This window comes from Sitophilus oryzae, unplaced genomic scaffold (genome assembly GCF_002938485.1).
Source record: "Sitophilus oryzae breed Bouriz unplaced genomic scaffold, Soryzae_2.0 scaffold_1067_pilon_pilon, whole genome shotgun sequence".
Classification (NCBI taxonomy): Eukaryota; Metazoa; Arthropoda; class Insecta; order Coleoptera; family Curculionidae; genus Sitophilus; species Sitophilus oryzae.
The window spans coordinates 2,969,955-2,982,410 of record NW_022145690.1 but is presented as its reverse complement, the minus strand read 5'-3'; the positions used below and the strand labels follow the sequence as shown (position 1 = coordinate 2,982,410).

The window sequence follows — 12,456 nt, the reverse complement described above, 5'->3', positions numbered from 1 at the left end:
ATTCTCGTAAATATGATTTTTGGATATGATACATTGTTGTGCTAGATGGCTCTTCAAATTTTGAAAATGACTACTTCTATACTCCAATCACTTCTATACGAAAATAACTAATTGAAATTATGATATGCACATTTCCATAGTAATGTCTGTAAATTGCTCCAGTAGTATTATAATCCATCAAACGTTCAATGAATACGAGCCGACTTTTATAAAACATTTATGTGAAGAAAGACGACTTTTATAAAACATTTATGTGAACTTATGGTATTATTTTGATTGAAGCAACGTGAAAAATGAGAATATTTTAAAACTCTCGTGACGAATTGCAATTTAATATTAGGTTTAAAAATATTACTATTTATAACAACAATAATAAAGATCTTTGTTAAACATAAGAAAATTTTTAAAATATTTACTTATTTCTGGATCAGTTTCTTCGCGGATAATCGGGACCTTGTACTGAATAAATAATTAACTATTCAATAAAACATATCAAACAAAGACGCATTCATCTGTTAAACTATATAATTTTTTTTAGTGTTAATAAACAAAACAAAAAATACATTCCTCTATTACAAAAATTATACTATCAAAAAAAAACGGCGTCAAAAATGACAATCGGTGATAATTTTGGCAAGGTGATATGTCATGACCCCTACTCTTGTTTATTTTTTAATGACACTTACTGGCAGTAGTACGCCTTAAGGTTGTATTTGATTTTTCGAAAATTCGAAATTTTTTTTTTGGATATCGATTTGTGTTTCTGGAAACGTTCTATCCTTTTATAATTTTTCTATAATCAGTATTAGTTTTTGACAAGTTTTATGTCAATTTTTAATAAATGACATCTAGAAATAGACCTCGCCAAATTTATATTCGATTGTTATTCCCAGCAGTCTTTGACGCGGTTTTTTTTTTGATCATACGGTATTTAGTATGTACTATCCATTATATAAATCTATTTTGATTTTACACTTAAAAAATCATCTTTAATAACTAAAAATCCTAATAACAATCAGTATAATCGAAAAAAAAGGCGTCCAGTTGGCTTAGAAAGGAACATCGGTGACATTCCCCATATACGCCGTTTTTTTTTCGATCACATGGTATACCACTATTGAACATTTTTCGTAATTGTGACATCAATAATTTTTTTATATATTTTTTCAACAAATTAATATTCGCATTTGTATACTTGGTTTTGATAATATTTAAATATTATGATCAAGATATTCAATAAAACCAAACGTGACGAAACTAACTTAATGTAATGGTTCATTACTTATAACGGTACATTCCAAAACTGTGTGATTTACTAATATTTCGAAAGATTTTTTCCTATTTTACCTTTCGGCACCGCACTGATGTAACATAGCCTTACTCACCTTCAGAATCAAACTTCTAGGTTTAAATATATAGGTTATATATATATATGGTTATATCCATCTCTTTTTAATGCTTGCTTGACGAAAGATTTTTTCTAATGTTGCTGTAAACATGTAAACAGCTTTGTTGATATCGCGTACTCTCTGTTGTAGTCCATTGCTAGTTAGGGACTCTGGAGTTGTTTTATATATCATTACTCTTGCTTTGTCTTCTTTGTATATATTGGCGAGAGTTTCTATATAAGGCCTATAAATACCTTGTTTCACTAGGGCTTCTAACAATCAATTACTAATATAAATAAACAAACATTGCACTACCCCAATAAAGAGGCATGTGTTTAAAGGATCATGTCTCGAAACAATAGCCTTCGAACTGTAACTGATGAGAGACGCAGTGACTCTGACTTCGAATTGTGAGTTATACACAACTCTGAAAGACACAATAAAGATTTTTACATTATCACAAAATTCTTATTAGATATACATACAAAATGTAAACTTACTTTTTACTGAAAGTCACTGTGCAAACCAACTGTGTCAGTACTAGTTCAAATACATATTTATTAGAGATCAACTTTAATTTAAAAGTTCAACTCTGTGGAAATTTAAGATCCCCTAAAATATATTGTTCTCTCTTGGATCGTGGAGAACAGGTGAAAAATACTCTCCATTAGTACTTTAAAATTAGTTTGTTAAACATTTCCGGCCATTCCATCTCCAACTTTTTGAATGCATCGCGCATTTATCAAAAAAACTCGTTCTTTTTGTCATTTCACCGAGCGCTTTTTCGTGCAAATGCATCGTTTGTTTGGCTGCTTTATGTCGGAATACAACAAAAATTACTTTTAAATTCGTTTATACTGTTTGGTTGTCGTTTTCATACATGTTTGTGGATTTAAATTTGAAAGTAAGCTAATCAAAATACTCGTAAGTACATTGAACTGATATCGCCATTGTGATTTTGTTTTAATTCAATCCAATTTGTTCAAATAGCGTAAAAAGTATTTTAATATATTACGAATGACTAAATTACCTTTATTGATGTCGAGAAGGCATTAGAGAGAATACCTGAAGTACTGACCAGTCAAGAAGGCTATTGAAAATAACAGTATTGGTTATTAATATATATAGACCATGTATAATGATAAGAAGGGAGGTTAATCACCGCGACCTTAAAGATCTATTGCGTCCTCCTTTCCTGAGTTATAGCTCATCATACAGTCTATAACTCATCATACATTCATGCATTCATACATCATACACATCTACCTGTTGTATATGGGAGCAGGGTATCTATCTCCTACGAGGGTATATATACACCCTCTTATGGTAGGGGTTTAATTCTCCGGACCCTTCACAGTCGAGGAACTTGTCTCCAGCTGAGGTACTCTTGAGGTGGTGAGTGGAGGATCTGTCTCCATTTTTTCCACCTCTTTAACTTAGTCTCTCCTTAGACATGATACCAGTATTGTCCCGGATCTGTAATAGAGAATATATCTCTCTTTCTCTATTGCCTCCTTGGATTTGAGGTCAATTCCTATTGTGAGGACCTGACCATGGCCCTCCTCCCGCGAGTTGATGACTCTCCTACAGTTCTGGCAAAGCTGATGATACACAGTAAGTGTTAGTCGGTCCACTTCCACAGAGCCCGCATGTACGAGAGACGAGAATACAATGGGTTGCCCCCTTGTGCCCCAAGGAGATACCAGTAGAGACTAGATTTCTATCTAGCCACGGACCTGGTCCCGACATCGTGGGATTTAAGTTTTTGGCGAGGTTGTCTGCTCTTGGTCCGGGCGGTTAAGCCAAAACTCACACCTTCTCCCTTGATACATGATCACAGACAGTACAGGGTGCCTGGTCTGAAGACAGGGTTGTCCCATCCGGCATAGTTATACGTCTTGGTGCAATTCCATGGCCACAACACTACAGCCAGAAACAAGACAGTGAGATAAGGGTACTAGGGGCTCCTCCGTCAACGACAGAGTCTCGCATCTCCTAGAAGAAGATTTCATAGGTGTGTTGATGAGGACCAAATGCAAAGGCATGATTTTGATGCGAAAATTGCTTTAAATCTTTACTTTCTTCTTCAAAAGGAAATATCTCAAATAAAAATAAAGCTACTTATTGAGATGCACGAAAAAACAAACCAAACCAAACTATCAAAAAAAGTGGTACCTTGGCTAAGTAAATTACTAATTTTGTTAAACCATCCTAGAGGGTATTTCAAACTTTCGCTAAAATAATATTTTCTTTTTCCTGGTGTAACCCACAGATAGGGACTTTAGTTTTTAGTTTATAAAGAGGATAAAAAGCAAATAATTTTGCTACAAATTTCTTCAAAAAGAAGCCCACTAGAACAAAATATATTTAACTTTAAAATTAATGAAGCTTTTAAGGTATCCTTTTCTGTGCCAGTCAGTGTATATAATTTTTTGTTTAAAACTGACCACCGTATTTTTTGTTATTTAGGAAAAAATATCTCAATATTACACTCATTACCTAAATTTCTCTTGTATTTATTAAATGATCGCCTTGACCGTGTGACCACTGGTGCATTATCAAATTATACCAATAAATACATCCTGGTTTTGTCGTAAAATAGATAATTGAAATTCGCCCACAAACACTACGTATCTAAACGTAACTGTTTAAATTCATTTTTGTATTATGGTTTCTAATAAAAATTTAATGGATAAAGTTCCATATATACAATCATAAACAACGGCGTAATATATTAATGGCTTTTGTCATGACGATCGGTGATAATGTTTGTCGGATCGATACGAGAGTCATAGATAAGTATAAACATTTTATAGACCAGATGGTAATAATAAAAAAAATTATGTCAAAAAACTTCCTTCATAAATTATTTGGATAAAATCGAAATAAAAATGAAACTTCTACATCCTGTATCTCCGAAACTAAGCATTTTAGGACATACATTTATACAAACTTTTTACTTAGTTTCAACTGTAGATTATGCTGCTGAAGTTTCCGGAATACAGTCCGGACCACCCTGTTTGTTGTTATTACGTTTATTTTGCTTAACTACGAGCTTATATACTTATTCAAGGTAGGTTTTAAATAAGTGCAAATATTTTCAGGGCTCCTAGATCTCGATAAAAGGAACATATTTTCTCTTTAACGTTTTTCAAGTAAATCCCAAATAACCGATATATTTTACTTGGAAAATATCAAAAAAGATTAAGACTCACCCTGTTTATAGCATTCCCTATTTTTGTAACATTGTAGCATTCGTAAAGTAGGTTAAAAACTAGTAAGCATGGTAATTGCTGAATTTTACATACGATATTTGACATTTTATATGATTAAGATAATAGAGTAACGCAGTACGAAGTTGGAAATTGACATGCATTTGGAGTTTGCGGATCATATGCAAATCTGGATTTATTAAATTATGTTGTGTCGGTTCGGATTATACTAAATGCGAGGGATTCTCATCAGAATATTTTTAAATTTCTCATGAAATAATATTCTGGTAAATATTCTTTAGCCAACATGCCATTTATGTGGTATAAATTAAGACTGCCCTGGTATAATTTTATATAGGTTATTCATAATAATTGTTGATTGCCTACTAAACTGTTTATTATCCTATCTATCGTATATTTTATTATAAAAATTACGTTAATTTTGTGTATATTTATCCAAGTTTACAGTTATTTTCCTTTTTCTGGAAATTTGGAAGTTAAGGGTATATCGGTCATATTAGGGCGGTGGCTACACTAGCGGTAGTCAGACGACTTCATGGAAAAATCTGGGGCCTCAGACCACAGATGGTGCACTGGCTGTACACTGAAGTGGTGAGGCCTTCAGTAACATATGCATCCTTGGTATGGTGGCCTAAGGTAATGCAACAAACAACAATGTTCAGCCTCAGCAAGGTGCAAAGACTTGCTTGTCTGAGCATAACAGGGGCGATGAAATCAACGCCCACTGCATCAATGGAGGCGCTTCTGGACCTTCCGCCTCTTCACTTAGTGATCCAGGCGGACGCAAGAATGGGACTCTATCGACAACAAAGTGTCTTGTCTTTAGGAAATAGGACAGAAACAGGACACTCAAAGATGGGAGATTCTATTGGAAGACCTCTACTCCAAATGAGATCGGACCAAATGACCCCTCTTTATCACTACCACAAACCATTCGAGGTGTACAAAATGGATCGAGGAATGTGGCTGTCCACATTCCTTTAGTCCATCCTGAAGGAATGTTATATCTGTATATAACATTCCTTCAGGATGGACTAACCTGGTATACAGACGGGTCAAAGACCGCTGAAGGAACAGGAGCTGGAGTATTTGGGGAAAGACCAAGGGTAAGTTTATCCTTTTCTTTGGGTAAACACTCAACCGTATTCCAGACAGAAATCTTCGTTATTCTACAATGTGCGAGAGAAAACAATAGAAGGGCTTATTCAGGTAAGCTCATCAATATATGCTCAGACATGCAGTCAGGCGGCACTTGGGGCGCTTATGAGCCCAAAGGTATCGTCGAGACTCGTCTGGGAATGCCTAGGTGAACTGGGAGGTCTGGCTCGAAGGAACAGAATTAAATTATTCTGGGTGCCCGGCCTCAGCGGCATCCAAGGCAACGAAAAAGTCGATGAGCTAGCTAGGCAAGGATCATCGGCATCCTATCTTGGTCCAGAGCCACTACTGCGAATACCCAAATGTATGGCCCGTAGTGCACTAAAACTCTGGATCAGGGAAAAGCAGAATGTCCACTGGAGAAACAGACAGGGGCACAGACACAGCAAGGCTTTTATCCAAGGACCTAGCTCTAAAACCGCAAAAGAACTGCTAATGCTTAGCAGAAATAAAGTGCGGATTACAACAGGCCTCTTGACAGGACACATGGCTGTCAAGTGTTACCTGAACAAGCTCAACCTGTATCAAGGAAGTCTTTGCTGCAGACTCTGCGATAAAGATCCTGAAACAGCGGAGCACATAATATGTCACTGCGAGGCTCTGGATCGCAAGCGACACTTTTTATTTGGGAAAGCTAGGCTAGAACCGGAGGAACTATGCTCCCATTCTATCAAAGACCTGCATAAGGTAGTGCAGGGCACAGGGATAGGAGAATGGGAGCAGATATAGAAAGGGAACAAACACAATAGGCCTTACAGGTCGCAGTGTTTCCGGCAGAGGACAGCCACTTGTTGTGGAAAAAAAATATCGGTCATATTAAGGCAAATGAAGTGTTGACGTGATTAAAATTAATATTAAAATCAGTGATTACTCTCGTAGATCAATTGATAAATGGTAGAGATTCAATAATTCTAGTACATAGTGTGTCCTCCCTTCTTGGGAGCGAATAATAATAGATTTGGTTAGGGATTGGATTGCATGTTGAATGTTGACAAAGTGCCAACTAAAGTTGCACTGTTTTAATTTGATATGCATTAAGAGTTGGTGTCGATGCAGCCAATGTGTTCTAACTATGCATTTATATTCTCTAGAATCAAGTACGGACTTATTTTGTGGAATGCTTCTGATGCTCAAAGAATACTAATATAACAAAAAAGATGTATACGAAATATTTTTAATCTGAATCCACTTGAAAAACCTTTTTAGAACCTATAAAATCTTAACACCATGTATATCTTGAAAGTAGTAATTTTTTACTAAAAATAAAAACAATCTTTTTTTCCAGACAAGTATAATTTCAGTTACTTACAAAAAAATGTTGATTAAATGTTAATTAAGATATTTAATTTCCTTCCTGAAACAGTTTGACAACTGCCTTCAAATGCAATAAAAGTGTTTTGGAAGAATAATTCTTGTGCTAAAATGCCTTCTATTTATAAGCCAGATGTATTTTTAGAATCAAATGGAGACATTATGTATAATTTTGAAATGATAAAATATTTATATTTAGTTTCTTTCTTACATTTTTTGATTTATTCTTCGTTTTACTTTGTTGTTTCTTTTAGTTTTAATAATATTATTATAAATATTATAGTATTCAAATATTATAGATAGGTATAAGATTTTATATACTTATATTTTAGAATTTAGTTTTAAATATTTGTACTTATAACACTGTACTTTAAAACTGTTAATATGTACCTGTTTTTGTTTTGGATTATGTGACATTGATTCCATGCCCATAATATTTCCCAAAAATACATAGAGGCCATGTATTTTTGGGAAATAAATAAAGATTATCTATCTATTTATCAATATTATACAGAGTGTCCCAGAAATAATTGCAAGTATTTTAACTGGTAGTATAGTTCAACCCCAGAAACAGGCCTATGTGGTTTTTTTCGTAAAAAAAAAAATTGAAAATTCAAAATTTTTTGGGATTTTTTTTTAGTTTTTAGTTAAAAAACATAATTTCTTGATAATATGGCCACATAGGTACTAGATTAAATTTACAATAAAGAAAATCCACAAAAAAGCTCCAGTGGTTCTCAAAATTTTAGAAAAAAAAATATTTTTCTTTGGAAATTTTTAAAGTAAAATAACTCCGTTATTTTGGACTTATTTGAAAAACGATAAAGAGAAAATATGTTTCTTTTATCGAGATCTACCACCCTTTAAAATACTTGCACTAGTTTCTGGGACAACCTGTATAATGGAGTTATTAATCTAAATATTTATATACTAATTCAACATGTTTCATGGTTGTAAATAAAATAATTTTTAATTTTATGTCGTCATAAAAGGAATGAATTATATATCGATAAAGAGCATCTGACAACAACGCAAACCAAGTTCTGTAGCGAGTTCTGTGCGGCCCGGGTGAAACCTCTCTACAATTTAGAATTTTAAGAAAGAAAATAAAGGTATGCGTATACGTATTAATATCGCCTCATTTCACCCTTATTTAGACCCAATGTAGAATGATATCGGGTCGACAATATGCTATACAATTTAAACTTTGATAGAACATCGTAACCCATGCTAAAGCTAAGAAGTTAAATTAAGAAAGTTAAATTATTTTATAAAGTGTTGTGATTTGAGTAACAATTACATATGTAATAATGTATACTTATAGTAACGACATAAAAAATGTAGCTTAAGCTTCCCCAATAAGATGTAAAAGGCATTTCATGTAATCACCAGAACAGTCACCCTAAAATTTTCAAATAAATCTATTATATTACTTATAATGTATTAAGAGATTGATTCATACTTTAATAGCATCAGCTAGAGATTCTCCATAGCAAGATTGGTATGCTGCCTTAATTTCGACCATATCAATTTCTGATCGAGTCACAACCAATCGAATCAAACCACTATCATTTGTACCCAGTCCCTTCATAGATTTCTTATGCAATTTTGCGAAAAAAGCAGACTGATTCTTGATCGATCGCACAACAGCAAGGAGGCCATCCTTGGAGTTTCCAGAAAATTCATTTTTTATTGCTTCTTCAATATCATGACCTAAAAATACTTAAGTTAAATAATATATAACACTTAGCAGTAGCAAAAATTAACTTGTTTAATTAAGAAGTATTCCAAAAATTATCTAACATGTACTAACCAGTCGAATTATAATATTCTTGAAATATTAGTTGAAGTTGTGCCAAATTTCTTTGACACAAAATCATAATAAAAGTTCTTTCATCTGTACCCAATCGAAGTTCTCCAGCCTGTAGCAATTCTCGAGCATCTGTTCTGGCAGAGTTTTCATCTACAACCATAATTTCATCCCGACCAGCATTACACAAGGATACCATTAGCCTTCTGAATGTACCACTGCTGTCTCCTCTTAAATCCTCTTCTAAAGTTTTAAAATACACTGAAAATAAAAAAAATTAGAAAAGAAAAGAACTCAAAGGAAATATATAACATACAAGCTTCGTATGCTTGTCTGATGACCATAATTTCTTGATTCGACTTGGTACATAAAACTTCAATCAGCACATTTTTACCTCTTCCCAAGACTTGTATCTGTTTCCAAGACATGATAGCATCATGTAATTCTTTAGCATAATATTCAGGAAGTGGTGTCATCATAGCAACAAGTAGAATACTAAAGTCTCCACTTGTTTCAGATTTTAAATCATTTACTAAATCCTAAAAAATCCAATAAGTAAGAGTGTTAAGAAAAACTCCTATGTTAGTCTATTTTTATTACTCTCCCGTAAAGGGTTCTAAACTGAGAAGCAATTTCTAGCCTTTGAGCATTTGGTCTGTGAGCCAAAACATGTATAATTGATTTCTCATCTGTACCGAATCCTCTCATAGCCTCATTTAAAATTTTAGCATCGGCCTGCGGGTCAAAAGGAACTGGAACCACAGTAGGTGTTTGCTAAAATTGAAATAGTGACAGAAATAGACAAATATCGAAGAATACCGTATGACCGGATAAACAATGGGGGTCAAGTTACCTATAAACATTGATCAATGTTAACAAAGACCACGAATGAACTTTTTATATACAGGGTGGTCCGAACTGTATTCCGGAAACTTCGGCAGCATATTCTGCAGATAAAAATAAGTAAAAAATTTTGTATAAATGTATATCCTAAAATGCTTAGTTTTGGAGATACAGGGTGTAGAAGTTTCATTTTTATTTCGATTTTTTCTAAATAATTTTTGAAGTAATGTCAATATTTGGATGAAAATTAGTGTCTGAAAGTTTTATGACATGAGAAATTTGATTTTGATGTCAGTATGACTTCTACTTACAGAGAGTGCCACCTACATATGTTTTAACTGTTTTGAAGAATACTAACTTTTAGTCCGTACCCGTACCTGCATAAAACTACTGAGTGAGAAAAAATCGAAATAAAAATGAGACTTTTACACCCTGTATTTCCCAAACTAAACATTTTAGGACAAGACATTTATAAGAACTTTTTTACTTATTTTTATCTGACGAATATGCTACCGAAGTTTCCGGAATACAGTTCGGACCACCATGTATAAATTTTCGATTATAAGATATGTGTATAAAGTTTAACACCCCTAACGATAGTTTCCATTATTTCCATTTTGTCAAGCTATCGTTAAAAGAGGTTGTTTACTATTAATGTAAATGTATTAAATACATACCTACGAGTTTTTAAATGTAAAATGACTGAATATTTAATTTAGAAACTAAAGTGCATTAATTTATTTTTTTATTTATTAATTATATACAAATATGGAATATTATTTTACTTACAGAAGTCACAGACATAATTTAATCTTGAATTTAATTACTGTATTAAATATCAACCTACAAACTTACAAGTTTTGTAAAGGGCAAATCTAAAAAATACAGTAGAATTTTTAAATGATTAAATTGATAAATTATTATCACTACTGATAAACATGTTGAAATATACAAACACATCAAGTTTATATAGAATATTATACGTTTATTTTGGAAAATTAATAATATATGGAAATATATTATTATATATATGGAAATATATTATTATTTTGGAAAATTAATAATATGATGTACAAATAAAAAAATTGGCACCGGGAGGCACGTATAGCCGCCCATACTAAAATATGTTAATAAAAAGTTGGTAGGCAGTTCTTTTAGTTTCTGGTATTTTGATCTTAGTATTTTGGAAAATTAATAATATATGGAAATATATTATTATATATATGGAAATATATTATTATTTTGGAAAATTAATAATATGATGTACAAATAAAAAATTGGCACCGGGAGGCACGTATAGCCGCCCATACTAAAATATGTTAATAAAAAGTTGGTAGGCAGTTCTTTTAGTTTCTGGTATTTTGATCTTAGTATTTTGGAAAATTAATAATATATATGGAAATATATTATTATATATATATGGAAATATATTATTATTTTGGAAAATTAATAATATGATGTACAAATAAAAAAATTGGCACCGGGAGGCACGTATAGCCGCCCATACTAAAATATGTTAATAAAAAGTTGGTAGGCAGTTCTTTTAGTTTCTGGTATTTTGATCTTAGTATTTTGGAAAATTAATAATATATGGAAATATATTATTATATATATGGAAATATATTATTATTTTGGAAAATTAATAATATGATGTACAAATAAAAAAATTGGCACCGGGAGGCACGTATAGCCGCCCATACTAAAATATGTTAATAAAAAGTTGGTAGGGAGTTCTTTTAGTTTCTGGTATTTTGATCTTAGTATTTTGGAAAATTAATAATATATGGAAATATATTATTATATATATGGAAATATATTATTATTTTGGAAAATTAATAATATGATGTACAAATAAAAAAATTGGCACCGGGAGGCACGTATAGCCGCCCATACTAAAATATGTTAATAAAAAGTTGGTAGGCAGTTGAAATATACAAACACATCAAGTTTATATAGAATATTATACGTCTATTTTGGAAAATTAATAATATATGGAAATATATTATTATATATATGGAAATATATTATTATTTTGGAAAATTAATAATATGATGTACAAATAAAAAAATTGGCACCGGGAGGCACGTATAGCCGCCCATACTAAAATATGTTAATAAAAAGTTGGTAGGCAGTTCTTTTAGTTTCAAAGTAAAGGAATTTTTCCAATTTTGGTTCGCGGTTATTTCCCCTATCCGCCACCTGGGGTCGCGTCCGATGAGAGTTTGGAGTTCTCCACACGGATTTTCTCAAAAACGGACTACGCAAACACGGAATATCTCAAAAACTGCGACTTTGACTGATTTTGATGTTATTACAAATTTTGTTGCAAATATTATTCCTAATCTTAAATTGAAAACCGCGTTTCGCTAGCTACTGTAATTTTGGAGTTACGATTTTTTAAAAATTTTAACCCCCTCCCAAACCCCCTTACCAACCCCCCACCTCCACCAAAAACTAATGGCGAGATTCTCGGGTGCCACAGTATTTTTGTGCCAAATTTGGTTAAAATCGGTTTAGCGGTTTTTGACTTATCGTGTTACAGACAGACACACAGACAGACACCATGAAAATATTTTGTATTTAGGTCATTTATGACCCAAATAACTCATTTTGAGTGAAATTAAAAAAACTTTTTTTTGCCGATCTTAATAGTCCACCATACCTGTTGGTACGGTCGGCTACAAAAACTAGAAAATGAGACACATAGATTGCT

The 12,456-nt window shown here is 32.5% G+C and overlaps 1 protein-coding gene across 1 annotated transcript; it reads right to left on the bottom strand.

The window, feature by feature from the left end:
• Positions 1–8,031: 8,031 nt before the first annotated feature.
• LOC115879944 (annexin B11-like) lies at positions 8,032–10,624 on the bottom strand. The gene is made up of 6 exons (XM_030897013.1): positions 10,533–10,624; positions 9,501–9,674; positions 9,217–9,439; positions 8,904–9,161; positions 8,553–8,803; positions 8,032–8,492 (listed from the first exon to the last, which is right to left on the bottom strand). Exons 1-6 carry the CDS (start codon positions 10,545–10,547, stop codon positions 8,436–8,438), a joined length of 978 nt encoding a protein of 325 aa, XP_030752873.1. The 5' UTR covers positions 10,548–10,624; the 3' UTR covers positions 8,032–8,435.
• Positions 10,625–12,456: the final 1,832 nt, after the last annotated feature.